At 37.9% G+C, this 14,081-nt stretch overlaps 1 protein-coding gene across 1 annotated transcript; it reads right to left on the bottom strand.

Annotated features, from left to right (window-relative positions):
* Nucleotides 1-9,359: 9,359 nt before the first annotated feature.
* On the bottom strand, nucleotides 9,360-11,492 carry LOC117569265 (uncharacterized). Its single transcript, XM_034250365.2, has one exon. The coding sequence runs from the start codon at nucleotides 11,310-11,312 to the stop codon at nucleotides 10,299-10,301; it is 1,014 nt and encodes a 337-aa protein (XP_034106256.1). The 5' UTR covers nucleotides 11,313-11,492; the 3' UTR covers nucleotides 9,360-10,298.
* Between the last annotated feature and the right edge of the window lie 2,589 nt (nucleotides 11,493-14,081).

Here is a 14,081-nt window from a genome sequence, read left to right as displayed (position 1 = left end):
GGCGCAATTTGCGCCGATTTGGCATTTAACAACAGTTGAAGGATGCGCAACGCGTCGCCAAGCTGTGAAGCTGAAGCTATGAAGCTGTAGCTGGCCACTCGAAAGCGTTGCTAACCTTTCTCTCAAGGCAACGAACCGTAAATTGGCAGCGGACACGACGCATTCAGTCGCGAACCTTCGCCCAATTTCCGCTGTATTTTGCCGTTGCTGTTGTCGTTGCCTACTTTCGAGAGCGTCTGTTGTCTATTATTGTGTGACATTCGCGGTCTGGGCTGGGGTTCAAATTAAACTGACATTTTGAAGCGCATGCATGCGGCTATCTCTCTGTCTGTCTGTCTGTCTGTGACGTCATCGCCAACAGCTTTGATGCCGGTCGAAGGTCGGTGAGACAAAAGGCAGGCATTAAAACATGCATAAACATATATTTAGGTTAAGCCCATCTCAGGCGCTTGGGCTTAGGTGTCGTCCTTAATGGGCCATATCCTGCACATTAATCAGCGTGGCGTCGCATGGCGTGTGAAACTGAGTTTTGGGTCAAGTGGCGCAGCCTCTCGAACGACCTTTTTTCTTTGCATTCTTTGCCTAAACAATCCATGCGCCTTGTGGCCTTCCTTTGTTTGCTGTCTCCTCTCCCTCACGAAATTGTTGCAATTGTTAGAACGCAAGGTTGTCGCTGTTCCTTTTCACAAAAACTGCACCGCATTCAAATTAGTTGCAAGCGCTATGCTATTTATAGTGAGAAGATGGAGGAGCAGCGATGCATTATGCAAGCCACGCGATGGCCGCGAAGTCGCCGCCGTGTCGCCTGTTTTTATACTCGCTATCCATAGGATAGAAGGGTATGATAAGTTTATGCAGGAAAGAATTGTATGTGACAAGCAGAATAGGAAGTATATATATTCTTGATCAGCGACACAATATAGCTATGTCCGTTTGTCTGTCTGTCTGTCTGTCCGTCCGTATGAAAATCTACATTTTGGAGACTATAAGAAATAAATATTATATATATTTCTTTTTCGACAGCATTTATTAGATCAAGATTGTTTCAAATTTATGCCATGGCTACTTCCGGTCCCGCAAATTGGAAAAAATCGAATAACAAGCGTCATTTTAAAGACTTTTGGTTCACACAATAATAACTGTAGTCTTCCAGAAAATTTGGTTGCGATCAGATTAAAATTGTTGAAGTTATTAAGGAAATACTTTTGCTGACCATCTAATATATTTTGAACTTCTATGGTATATTTTAAATGTAGTACTATATCGATATACCAAATTTGGCTTTCGGTATATATTTTTATTTTTGAGGTATATTTTTGGTGTATTTATATTTTATGGCTTTATTGAAAATGGGTACCGACTATCCTACAGTTTGGCCTTCTGAATATTTTAGTATTTTTGCGGTATATGTTTGGTATATTGTACTATATAGTTTTATTGAAGGGGGCAGCGTGTATTTTAGGTGGAGCCTTCCGTATATCTTAATACTTTTTGTGGTATATTTTTGGTATATTTGTTGAATATTGTTATATGAATAATGGGTAGCGGGTATCCCATAGTCGAGCATACTCAACAACGTGTTTTAGTATTTGTGCAGTATTTATTAGATATATTTGTAGAATATAGTTATGTTGGAAATGTCTAGCGGGTATTTCACAGTCGAGCACATTCAACTGTATCTTTCTTACATCTATAAATATAGTGCAGTGCAACGAAGTGCGAAAAGGATGCGCCAAAGGGATGCAGTATAAATATAAAACACGCTCAGCACGTCCAACACTGCGTCACATGTCCTTTATGCACATGCATATCATTCAGCTATTCAATTATGCGCGGCCACATGACGTATACGCATTGTGTGACAATTAATGTTGCTTTGCCTTTGTGGTTAACTCGTCACTCGCTCATCAATTGCTGCATTTCTATAGTAACTTCCACCTCTACTCTCTCTTTCTCTTTGACTCTTTCTAGTTGTGACGCTGCAACAGTTTCAAGAATGAATTGCACAAGGATGCAAGCCGCTGCCGACAAACGTCAACGTTGCCGAGCGGCGTTGCCCTGACCCAGTTAGTGCAATTCGTACGCCACACACACACACACACACACGGACACATAGATACGACTTGCATTCTAAAGGCAGATAACGACGTCACAATTGAACCTTCAGCGTGTGGTCAAAGCGCAGCACCTGCTACGAACGTCTTAACGTTGCGTATACGCAATAAGTTTGTAAAGAAGTTGGTGAATCAATTTCGTTAGCCTGACACTTTAACTAATTGCAGACGTCTCCACAGTTCATTGGTTGCCAGGCTTCAGCCTTAGGGAGTTAAGTCAGGTGCATTAGACTCGTAATTACGCATATTTTCATCAACATATGTGTTTGCTTTTGGCCTTGAGCTGGCGTAAATTGAGTTGCGGCTGCTATGGTTTCCCGTGGGTTCCGTCAATGGGCAACGAGGTCGAGGACGTCGCTGTGGCGTCTGGCTTCCGGCCAATTATGAATGAAATCCTTGTAAGGACAACGACGCCCCAAAACAGGGAATCAAACTGGGAAGAGCGAAAGCGAGAGCGAGCGAGCGAGTGCGTTAGTTCTTGGCCCGGCGTTGTCCGGTCTGGGTGCTGAAGGCCAGACACAGGACACGCACAGGATGCGCGCGCTGCTCTCTGTCTGACGTATGACCTGATCAAGGATGCGACTGGGCATAAACTGGGCTACGTCATCAACGATGAGACGCTGCATTGTCCTCCAGCGGAAGCGTTAACCTTCGCCCCGCTTCGATTGCGGCTGCATTTTGTGAATGAATGCAGTCGAGTTGCCTGGATGAGTTGAGGGTTAATTGACAAGCCGAACAACTACCTTTCTCCTTCCCCTTTTCTCCTGTTTTATTGCTCACTTACTCGCTCTCCCTCTCGATTGTAGTTAATGCTACTAAAAGGGATACAATTAATTAGGGACGACCCTGGTCTGTCCCTAATCGTGTAATTGTTGCTTATGCGACTCCATATCTCTTCTTCCCTCTCTGTCTCCCTCCGCTCACTCTCTCCCCCTCTTTGTGTGAGTGCAAATGAGTGTTGTCACTTAGTGTTTTCGTTGCCTACTTTTATGCGTTGTCCATGTCACGTAGCCAACTCAGCTCATTACGAGCCCAAAGCATTGAAGTAGCATTGGAGCATTGCTAGCTAATGTGGCCGCAATGCGCATAATATTTTCGACCCTACGAGTAGCCCTCTTTAATGGCTTGTCATGCATTCGAAATAAGACACATGTGTCCACGCTGCAGTTGGCAGGTGAACGGCCAGCAGATGCCCTTCAATAAAACAACAAATGAAATAAAGTTAATGAAAAATGTATACAAAATCAGAGTACTAAACCTAAAGAAAAAAAGTGGTAAGATAAAGAATAAAATCTTGTATCCATATTATATGATGTCGAAATTGAACCAAAAAGGTTTTTTCTTAAAACAAGATCAAAATTCTTCAACAAAATTCAATCGTGAAAATCAAGATTATAATCTTGTTTTTAGAATGGAAAATCTTAAAGTGGAACCAAGAAATATCAGAAATTTGCCCTTCACAAAATTTTATGCGACGACGACCTTAGCCACAAATAAACTAATAGTAATAGAAAATTACGTAAAAATAACAGAAAGAAAAAGAGAATTTCCTTAAAAGTGGGAAAAGGCTAACACAGATTTGTATCTCACAATTTAGAAAAGGACTTGACAAAATTATCAATCATAAACTAAAAGATGTCGTTTAAACAGACAATACACAACAAAAGGAGTTAGGGTACTATACTTTTCAAATTGACAAAAGATGAAGCAAATAGATAATTTAATAAATATTTATAATGAAACGACAGCTTGAGTATTTTTTGGGAAATAATAGATAGGAAACGAATCTTGTTCATAAGTTGAAGGAGATTGTGCAAAGGTTCAGTTCACGATAGAAAGTGACTCACTAAATAAATGCCTTTGAGTCAGACAGCTAAACAATTTAGTAGCTATCATTGACTTCAGATAGATTTCAGATAATTGCATAGCAAATACCCTTTTTCTCAGCCAACAAATTGTCGATAGACAGAAGTTAGGGGAGCAGTAGGCAATTGACAAAGTAAATAGAACAAACTAGCCAGCATAAATATAGATACAACATAAATAAAGAAAGGATAGAAATATAGGGAAATACGGCAGACTAAGCAGTTGACTTCGTATTTGGAATTTAATGTAATTCAGTAAAAGCTACCCTATTCGGAATCAAAATAGATTAATTTAAATAAATTTTAGAATGAATGAAATTTATAATCGAATAATAAAACAATCTTTCATTTACTAATTTATTATGATTGAGCAAAGAAGAAAGACGTACTAAAATCAAAAATAAAGTCTTGAATCGAAATTGAACCAAGAAGTTTTATTTCTAAATTAAAATAAAAGTTCTATTAAAATTGTAAAGCTACAAAATAAATTCTGTAGTATAATAGTATATCCCAAGCAACTTAGACCTTCAATCTCTTAACTAAATGAGCTGCTCAAGTTTGCAAGTTATAAGTTAACAAGAAAGTAGTAATTAGTTTCATTATAAACAAATATTTATACAGCCCATCTAATCAATTGCCTTTACTGCTTATTAGGCTCTTAATAGACATCTATTTTAGTTACCATTTATTTTTACAATTACTATTTTTCTTTGTTATTATTATTAGAATGTGCTTGCTCTTATTTTTAGCTGGTAAATTTAAAAATATAATTTAGTAACAGGATAAACATCAAATCAACTCATCTTGAAACACACATTCGTTTTACTCCCATCCGTTTGGGATTGTTTCGTCACCTCAAACCCATTGATGTGGGTTTCTCATTTTAGCTGTTTTTTGTGGGCAATCTCCAGAGAGCATTGACTATTTTTATGCGTCTTTTCTTAGCTTGTTTTCTTTTCGACTGAACGGTAAGTGTAAATATTGGGACTAAACGAAGACGTTTTGTTTTGCGTATTGACTTCAATTACCGACACATTGTGCATATTTTATGAGCTGACAGAGAGACAGAGGCAGACAGACAGTAAGACCAATTGGGCGTGTGTAGCGTGTAAGAATCGCATAATTTATTATTTACTTAGTTCATGTCATTCTCTTGAGTTGGATTTGCGGCCAAGTCCTTTCGGTTTGAGCACGTTTATCAAGTGTGGTTACAAACACATCTCGTATTTGGGTCAAAGTACAAATTAGCATGCAAGTTGGTTCGCTCAACGTGACGTATACGTAACGTCTATTGTATCAGAGCATCGCATCGGTCGCGTGGCTTGAAGTGCCTTTCTATACATTTCTTCAGAGGAGGCAATAAGCGAAGATTTCATGCTCGCGTGGCAGCTAAAAATAGCAAAACGCAGCTACTCGAAATATTTATTAAACGCTTTGTCTCGAGCACAAGCTCAGAGCACAATATTCCCACCATTTGCTTTCCTCCCCCGCGCATTGTCTGTCGATGTCCTCGAGCAAAGTATGCAGCAATATTTTTAAAATGAAATTACAACCGAGTGCCATTAAAAAGGCGACGGAAAACGCCGTAAAGATAACAAGTATGAGAAGACGCAATAATAAAAAAATGCCTCACCAAAAAGAACAAGCGGCATGATAAAGGTAAACAATATTCACGCGCACTCACACACACACACACACACATACACATATATTGACATGCTCATAAAGAACAACGTGAGAACAACAAACAGCAGCATCAGGCAAACTTATAAACACATGAACACATATCATTCATTCGTGATGGCAACCGGAAATATTCCAACTGTGTGTACAAGCAAAAGTCATCAGGGAGTGCGCCTTTTTTTATACCCGTTATGGGTAGGGTAAAAGAGTATGATAACTTTGTGACAGAAGGAGGCAGCTTTGATCCCAATAGAAATAAATACTTGTGATCAGCGTTAACAGCCGAGACAATATAGTCATGCTTGACTATACGTCTGTCAGTCCGTTTGTCGTTTTGTCCGTCCGAATGAACACCTAGATCTCAGAGATACATAGAGCTATAATTTTTGTCGTGAGGCTTGAGTCACGACTTTTGGTGCAAACAATCATATGTAGCTGCAGTCTTTATGATTCTTGAACACTTAGTTGTGATCAGAGAAAACAGAATTTGTAGTAAAAGTTATTCAGTTATTCAATGCAATCTGGTTTATAGTTTGCTGTATATTTGGAATGTAGTACAGTATGTTCATATACCAAATTTAGTCTCAGATATATTTTAGTATTTTTTTGGTATATTAATTTTTGTCTAATTTGTACTGTAGGATATATTTTAAATGTAATATAGTATATCGATATACCAAATGTAGTGTCCGATATATTTTTTGCATTTTTTCGGTATACTAATTTGGTATAATTTGTACTGTATGGTATATTTCAGATATAATAGTACATTAATATTCCAAATATAGACTTAATATAGTTTACTATTTTTTCGGTATATTTGTTTAGAATATTTTGTAATGTATGGTATATTTTAAACATTATAGTGTGCCAATATTCCATATATAGCGATCGGTATATTTTTTTAAAAGTATTTTTAGGCATATTTATTCGATATATTTTAAGAATAATACCACACTGTTTTGCTTTCACTAAGAATAGATGGCGGGTATCTCACAGTCGATCACACTCGATTTCTTGCTTGTTTTCGTGCATTTTTTTTCTTGTCGGCTCTTTGCGTTATGGGCAGAAGAAGATTAATTATTGTGTTGTACCCAAAGTGCTTGAGTTCTCTCCTCTTGCACATGCCTCCTTTCGATTGTCGCGGCGCGTGAAACAAATTAACGTGGCCTGCATCGTAAAAAATGCCTTTTTTTTGTTGCGACGGGTGTCGAATCGGAGTCGCGTTGAGTTTTTCAGTGCCTTCGGTGGCCCATTAGACCTCGAATTAGACCCCTCGGTATCGTTTTGCAATGTGTGCACAGACGAAAATTAGTCATTTATTAATAACCAAAAGATTCACTTGGTTTCATATGAAACAACGACGACGTCAACAACGATGATGATGAGAATGATATGAAGCGGCTAAACGACAAGTAACTTTTGTAGCATAAATATAAATAGACAAATTGCCAAAAATAGCAGCAAAAACAAAACACACACCGAGCAGAAGAAGCTGAAACTTAATTAAATGTTGTGGCAGTTGTACAAGCAGCGAGCGACGTTAACCAAAACAAACAGAAATTGAAATGGAGAGGGAAAAGGGAAGAGAAAGTGAAGAAGGAGCAGGAGACAGGCAACTTGATGCCGCAGCTGTCTTGAGGCGAGGCTGCTGAGACTACGTGACTGCGGTCGCCGCTGGTAACGTTATACACACAATTGCTATTTTCCATTTCAGTGATTTGCCAACGGGTCGTATGCGCAACAGTAGCAGCAGCAATAGCAGCAGCGGTAGCCTATAAAAATCACACATACGACTAGTTGCCGGGGTAACATTCAGTTTCCAATTGTCTATGCTACATTTCGACAACTTTTCTACATTTGTCGTCTGTCAGTTAGGATTCATAAACTGTCAACGGGAATTGGGTCAATGATAAGTATTTTTAGTGGCAGGCTCAAATCCGTGCGTGCCACGCCCCAGACACGCCCTCCGGGGGCGAAGATAACCATACAAATAGCCACTCTTGATGATGTGACTTTTGTATGTCACTTTGTATGCTGCTGACGTATTTTGCTTCAAACTATTTTGGCTATTAGGACATTTGATTGGCTTGTCTGGCTCGCTAATTTGTGATGTTCCGCGCCCCAAACATTAGCTGCCGCAATATTGAGACTGTGACTGAATTAATTGCTCTGCTGCTGTGAGTACATAAAATGTGTGTGCACACGGGTTTTTATGAGGTAATTATTTCCATATCAATTCGTCTGTGCATTCAGTTGGAATAATGTTAATCAAATCAAGCGATAGACGACGACGACGACTGTCTCGACTTGTTGTTGTTATAAATTCAATGCTTGCATTTCAAATTTCATAAATTTCCATAAACAATTTTTATGGCGTTTGCCTGGCAACAACATCCATCCACAACGATATCGATATCGCTATTGCTATCCATCGGCAAACGAATAAAAAAGAAAAGCAACAAAATAAATGGCTTTTCAATCGCTGACCTACTTTTTGATGCCACGCCTGTGCGCCTTTCCCTTTCCCTCTCCCATTTGGCTGACACTCGAATAAGCAACAAATAATCAGGCATAGATTGTGTATTGAGATTGTAGCGAACAGCGAACATGGCGTATACGTAATGTGTGATTCAATGTGATATTCAATGGCCATAATTAGCCTTGATTCATTCTAATTGCCATGACTATTTTTGGAGCCTTTGGCAAAACTTCTGTCCAAGTGGGTCAGCCATCATTAAGATCGTAATAAGTTGGCAAACAAATATAGAATTTTATGTGGAAAAAGTAGGAAAGCTGCAGTCGAATGTGCTTGACTGTGAGATACCCGCAACACATTTAGAATAAAGTCAAAACAGTGCTGTATTATTATTAAAATATACAAAATTAATATAGCGCAAAATACTAAAAATATACCAGACGGTATATTTCGTATACTGATATAATAAATATAAAAATATACCAAATAGTAAGAAATATGCCACATTCAAAATATACCATAGAGTGCAAAATATACCAACGGCTATATTTGGTATATTGATATAGTACAACATTCAAAATATACCAACGGCTATATTTAGTATATTAATATAAATAGTACTGCATTCAAAATATACCAAAGAGTGCAAAATATACCAACGGCTATAATTGGTATAATGATATAGTACACCATTCAAAATATACCATAGAGTGAATATAAAATTTTTATAGAATATAAAAATATACCAAATAGTGAAAAATATGCCACATTCAAAATATACCATAGAGTGCAAAATATACCAACGGCTATATTTGGTATATTGGTATAGTACAACATTCAAAATATACCAACGGCTATATTTAGTATATTAATATAAATAGTACTACATTCAAAATATACCAAAGAGTGCAAAATATACCAACGGCTATAATTTGGTATAATGATATATATACCAAAGAGTGTAAAAAGTACCAAATTGTCAAAATTTAGAAACAACCTTGATCTACAAGCAGACATGATAGTCTCTCAGATCTAGTTGCTCATATGGACAGATGGACATGACTATATATAAGTATGTATATATACTTTATTGGGTCAAATATGCCTTCTTCTGCCTTTTACATACATATCAGGAAGGCACAAAGTTATAATACCCTTCTATACTGTGAGTAACGGGTATAAAAAGTAGAAGCAAAACAACGATTTTCTGGTGTAAATTATTTCATTTATTGAACTGGCTTCTGTGAGTTGTTGTTGTTGTTGTTGTGAGAAATTCCTCGTAATCTGAGTATTGGTAAATAGTTAACTTACGATTAAATATATAAGTATATTATATATGCATGTATATATAATATTATATGTTAATATATGCTGTATACGAGTATAATCATCAATTGTATTGCTTATTTGCCACTTTCGATATAGATTATTGAGACACTATTCTGTTATTTAATTATTGGTTTGCATTGTTGTATATGTTTTTGCTGTATATATTTAACTTTACTAATCAGTTTTCTCTTGGGGAATTTCAATTTTACTTTAAAGTGCTGTGCGATGAACTAAAACATAGCTGAAAGACTTAAACTAACTTACGAATTGTTTATTTTTGATCCCATTACAGCAAATTAAGTGAGTACATACTAAGTTGTTGGAACGAGTGTTCCTAAGTGAATTGAATACAAATATTAGATGCAAAATTTTGGGTTTATGGGATAAAGGCACGAATGTACAATATTAGAATTATTATTTTGTAAAACTTTCCAATTGTGTTTTTGTTTTCGAATACAAAATTTCTGATCTGCTTACAGTCTTTGTTTTTTGTTTTTTTTTTCTTCTTATGGATGCTGAACCGAAAAGCGATGTGTTGGAATATATAAGTATTATAATTATAATTATTATTATATGGTTTAACTCTAGGTGCTTAAGTCTTAACAATTTTGTTCTACATTTTCAAAATGAGTTTTTGTTCTTGTGATTTTCTTTTCTATTTGTTGCGTGGATATGAAAAAGATTATTGTATCACAGATTTCGAAATGAATAATGTGATGTAAATGGGGGGAAGGTTTTTTTTGGGTTTGGCAAAAGCTATCTCTATATTATCTAGCTGAACTATATATCAAACTGCGGCTACTTATCAAAGGGGAAGTGGAGGCGAATCTAGCGACGAGCGTACTGACAACAAACCGAACTGCGAGGCACTCGCTGTGTGGGAAGGCCGGACATGCCCTTTAGATATGTGTAGGAGACGGGCTGACGCAGAATGCGTTGTGGCGGCGGCTTCGATTTGCTCTTTGTGCTCGTTGCAGTTGCCGTTGCTGTTGCTGTTGCTGTGTTGGAGGTCGTCGATGAGGCTGTGGAGCAGGCGCTGGAGCTGCTCACCGATTTGGAGGCCAATCGATGGTGATGCGGTTGATGTCGTTGATGCAGCTCCACGTTTGATGCCGATTTCAACGCCGACTTCAATGGCAACGCTGTCGTGGTGGATGGCTGCTGCTGCTGCTGTGATGGCTGTGGCGGTGGCGGTGGCGAGGGGCCGCTGCAGGAAAGCGAACGTGATGTCAGCGAGAGGCTCTCAAAGGCGCGTCGCAACGACGAAGTCGACCGGCGATGCAATCGTGAGAAGCTCGTGCGGCTCATCGATTTGCGTTTCGATTTAGCTGGCTGCTGTTGCTGTTGTTGTAGTTGCAACTGCTGCTGCTCCTCGATGTCAATGGTGCTGCTGGTTTCGCTCGAGGCACACGACATCACACCATCGATGCGCGCCATCGTTCGACCCGCTGCCATCGACGATGAGTACGAATCGGTCGATGAACTGTTTGCATCCTCCTCGTGGGCGGCGCTGCAACTGACGTTGCTGGCGGTGGCTGCTGCGTCATCGCTGCCGCTGCCGCTGCCCTGAACTAGGTCATCGATTGACCGGAGGCCAAAGCGTCGGCTCAGTTGCTGAAAGAAGCCCATGTTACGCTCATAGCGTGGCGTTGGTGAGATGCTCTGGCTGCTGCAAGGCGAATGCGTTGATCTGCCTGAGTTCGAACTTGGCTCCAATTCGAGCAGCCATTTCTTGGTTGTTGTTGTGTTGCTGCTGCTGTTGTTATTGTTGCCGTGATTCGCATTGCCATTGCGTTCCTCCGGCTGCAGTTCGTCCGCAAAGCAGACGTGAGGTGTGGTCATCGTTGCACTTCTTTCGACTTCCTTGTTGTTGCTTCCTGTCTTTGTTGTTACCGGTCTTTGTTGCTTACGCACTTCAACACATACACAGAATACACTAACACACTCTTAAAACACCGTCTCGTAAAGCGTTTTGTCGGCTTTTTGTGCTTGTTCGCTTCGTGTGTGTACACAGACGTTGTCCTTTCGCGTTTGAGTCGGCAAAATGGCACGCCGATTCCTTTTATAGACTCGCCCGGCTGCAGAAGCCGCCTTCTGCAAAGCGGCAGCTCTCTCTGAGAGAACGAAATACTGTATTAAAAAGAGAGAAATGGAGAGAGAGAGAGAGAGGGAGTGGGAGAAAGTGAGAGGGAAGGCAGTCACATCCTTTTCTTTGTTGCTGAATTTTCGGTGCTGTTTGTGCGTTGCCTAATAACAAAACAGGATATGAAATTGTGGCATTTGTTTACCTGTTTCTCTGTTGACACTTCTGACCGCCAGGTGGTGTGTGAGTGCCACGCTGCCTGCCTGCCTACCTGTCGGTCAATATCAATATTTGCACTCACTGCAGTTTAATTGCTATCAACCGCAATTGCAAATCGATTGCAATTCGATTCGTCTCCATTTCCCATTTCCCATTTGGCATTTGCCAATTTCTTTTGCTTTCGATTTAACCTTTCGAGCACATCCTTATTACATTTGCTGCTGCTGCTGCCAAGAATAGACCTTTTGATAAGCCTTTTTTCTTTTTGCTATTTGCAAAAAGTTCTAATGGCTTTTTGCTGCGCAGTTGTTATTATTTTCTGTTTCTGTTTCTGTTTTAGTCCGGAGTCCGGACTTTGCACTTTTGGTGAAGCAAAATTCATAAGCCGCAATTAAGGCTGTCAAAAATAGATGTCGCTTTATTGTTGTCGCCCATGTTGTTGTCTTTTTATTTAATTACGCACGAAATTGATTTTAATGTGCTATAAATAAAACCGACTGCCAATTTTACGCCTCGCTGATGGCCTGCCTAGAGTAGTTGAAGACAGAGGAAGAGATGGAGATTGAGGGGGAGGTTTTTTAATGCCCCAATGTTGGACGATTTAATGAAGTCTGTTGTCTTCTTAATGCCGCTTTCAAAGTGTGTGTGAGTGTCTTAATGTGAGTGTGAGGGTTCGAGTCTGATGATTGTTTCTGTCGTGTTGTTTATCTTCTAATTAAAGGCGTAACTGTTGACTCCTGACGTCAGGCCATTAACAGATTTAGCGTTGTGAATTAAGTAACCAGAATATCTCACAAACAACGTAAAATAGTTTTTAACAAAGGCGCAGCACACACACCTTAATTAACAATGATTTTTAGTGGATTAATCACAACTTTTTATTAAACATTATTCGCAAATCGTCGCGTTGTTGATTGACAATTTTATATTGTTTATGGGTTGGGTGTCAAATTACTGGTTTTTAATATGGGAAGTCAAAATTATAAAAGCGAATTTTGATTCAATAGATTTGTTAGTCATTTAGCGAATTTAGTTTAGTGTGAGTTTTATTGTCGTTGCTGAATAGTTTTAATTGTTTGTTTGTGACTTAAATTACTGTTTTTTATCATGAAAAGAATTTGATTACTATTAAATATGATTTTCATGATATTATTAAGTGGGCTATCATTGATGTAACCGTTGAATTGATAAAGTCGCGTTTGCTTATACATATAATACTAATTTAGTCTTTATAATGTATAAATATATTATTACTATTTTAAAAATCTTAGAAATGTTTCAAGAAATAATTGTACGTGGCCAAAAGTGTCTGCTGCAATCGCTTGCTTTTGTATGACAACTAGGTAAATTTTGTACACTATGGTATATTTAGTATGCATAAGTATATTGATATACCAAATAAAGTCTTCGCTATATGCTAGTATTTATTCGATATATTAATTTGGTATATCTTAACCAAAATACTGTGATCGGACGTCATCTTTATTTAACTTGCGAACATAGACTGTCCGATACTTCTTTGAGCATAGTATTAAATATATAGTGAATAGTAATTAATTTTACTTATGTTATAGTTATGTTAATATTACAAAATCGCTAGCTTTGCTATACTATTAGGAATCCAGCACTGCCAGTATGGTACGGTATATATTGTTCTAAATGGTATATTTTTAATGTAATTGTATTATATACCAAATATAGTATTACTAAATATAGTATTTGATATATTTAATTGTTTTTTAGTATATTTTTAATAAATTTTAATCCTTATATGTTCTTGATTTACCTGTAATTGGGTAGCGGAAATCTTACACTCGACTGTAGCTTTGGTTGTGTTTTTTCTATTACTAAATTATCGTTAATATATCATAGCTACGTTTTCTTTATGTGTTTATTCAAATTAACTCTAAAAATTCTTAGCAAAATTCATACAAATATTAAATAATTCTGAATTTCATATTTATTTAACTAAAGGATTTAACTTAAGGATACTTCTTTTCCAAAGTCCATAAATTATTAAAATTCACAAATTCCTTGCGAATTTCTCTGAATTTTCAGTTGATACAATTGAGCTCCGCTGTGAGAGGAAATCTTTTTCTTTCTTTGAATTTCTTTCAATACGATTTAGTTCAGATTAGATATAAAGCAAATTAACATAGATTAGATTACATTTACAATTCCTTACAAAATTGTCCAAAAACCTTCAAAAAGCCGACGCAAAGCAGCCGTCAAGGATCACGCCGCATATGTGGACTGAGATTATGTGAGGCTTCTCATAAAAATTGTAATCAGTTGCATTTGCATTTAGC

Source organism: Drosophila albomicans, chromosome 3 (genome assembly GCF_009650485.2).
Source record: "Drosophila albomicans strain 15112-1751.03 chromosome 3, ASM965048v2, whole genome shotgun sequence".
NCBI lineage: Eukaryota > Metazoa > Arthropoda > Insecta > Diptera > Drosophilidae > Drosophila > Drosophila albomicans.
This window is presented reverse-complemented; position numbering and strand designations above follow the sequence as displayed.

What these genes read in the sequence shown, in the direction of transcription:
- LOC117569265 (XM_034250365.2), bottom strand. Translation starts at nt 11,312, where the DNA reads ATGACCACACCTCACGTCTGCTTTGCGGACGAACTGCAGCCGGAGGAA.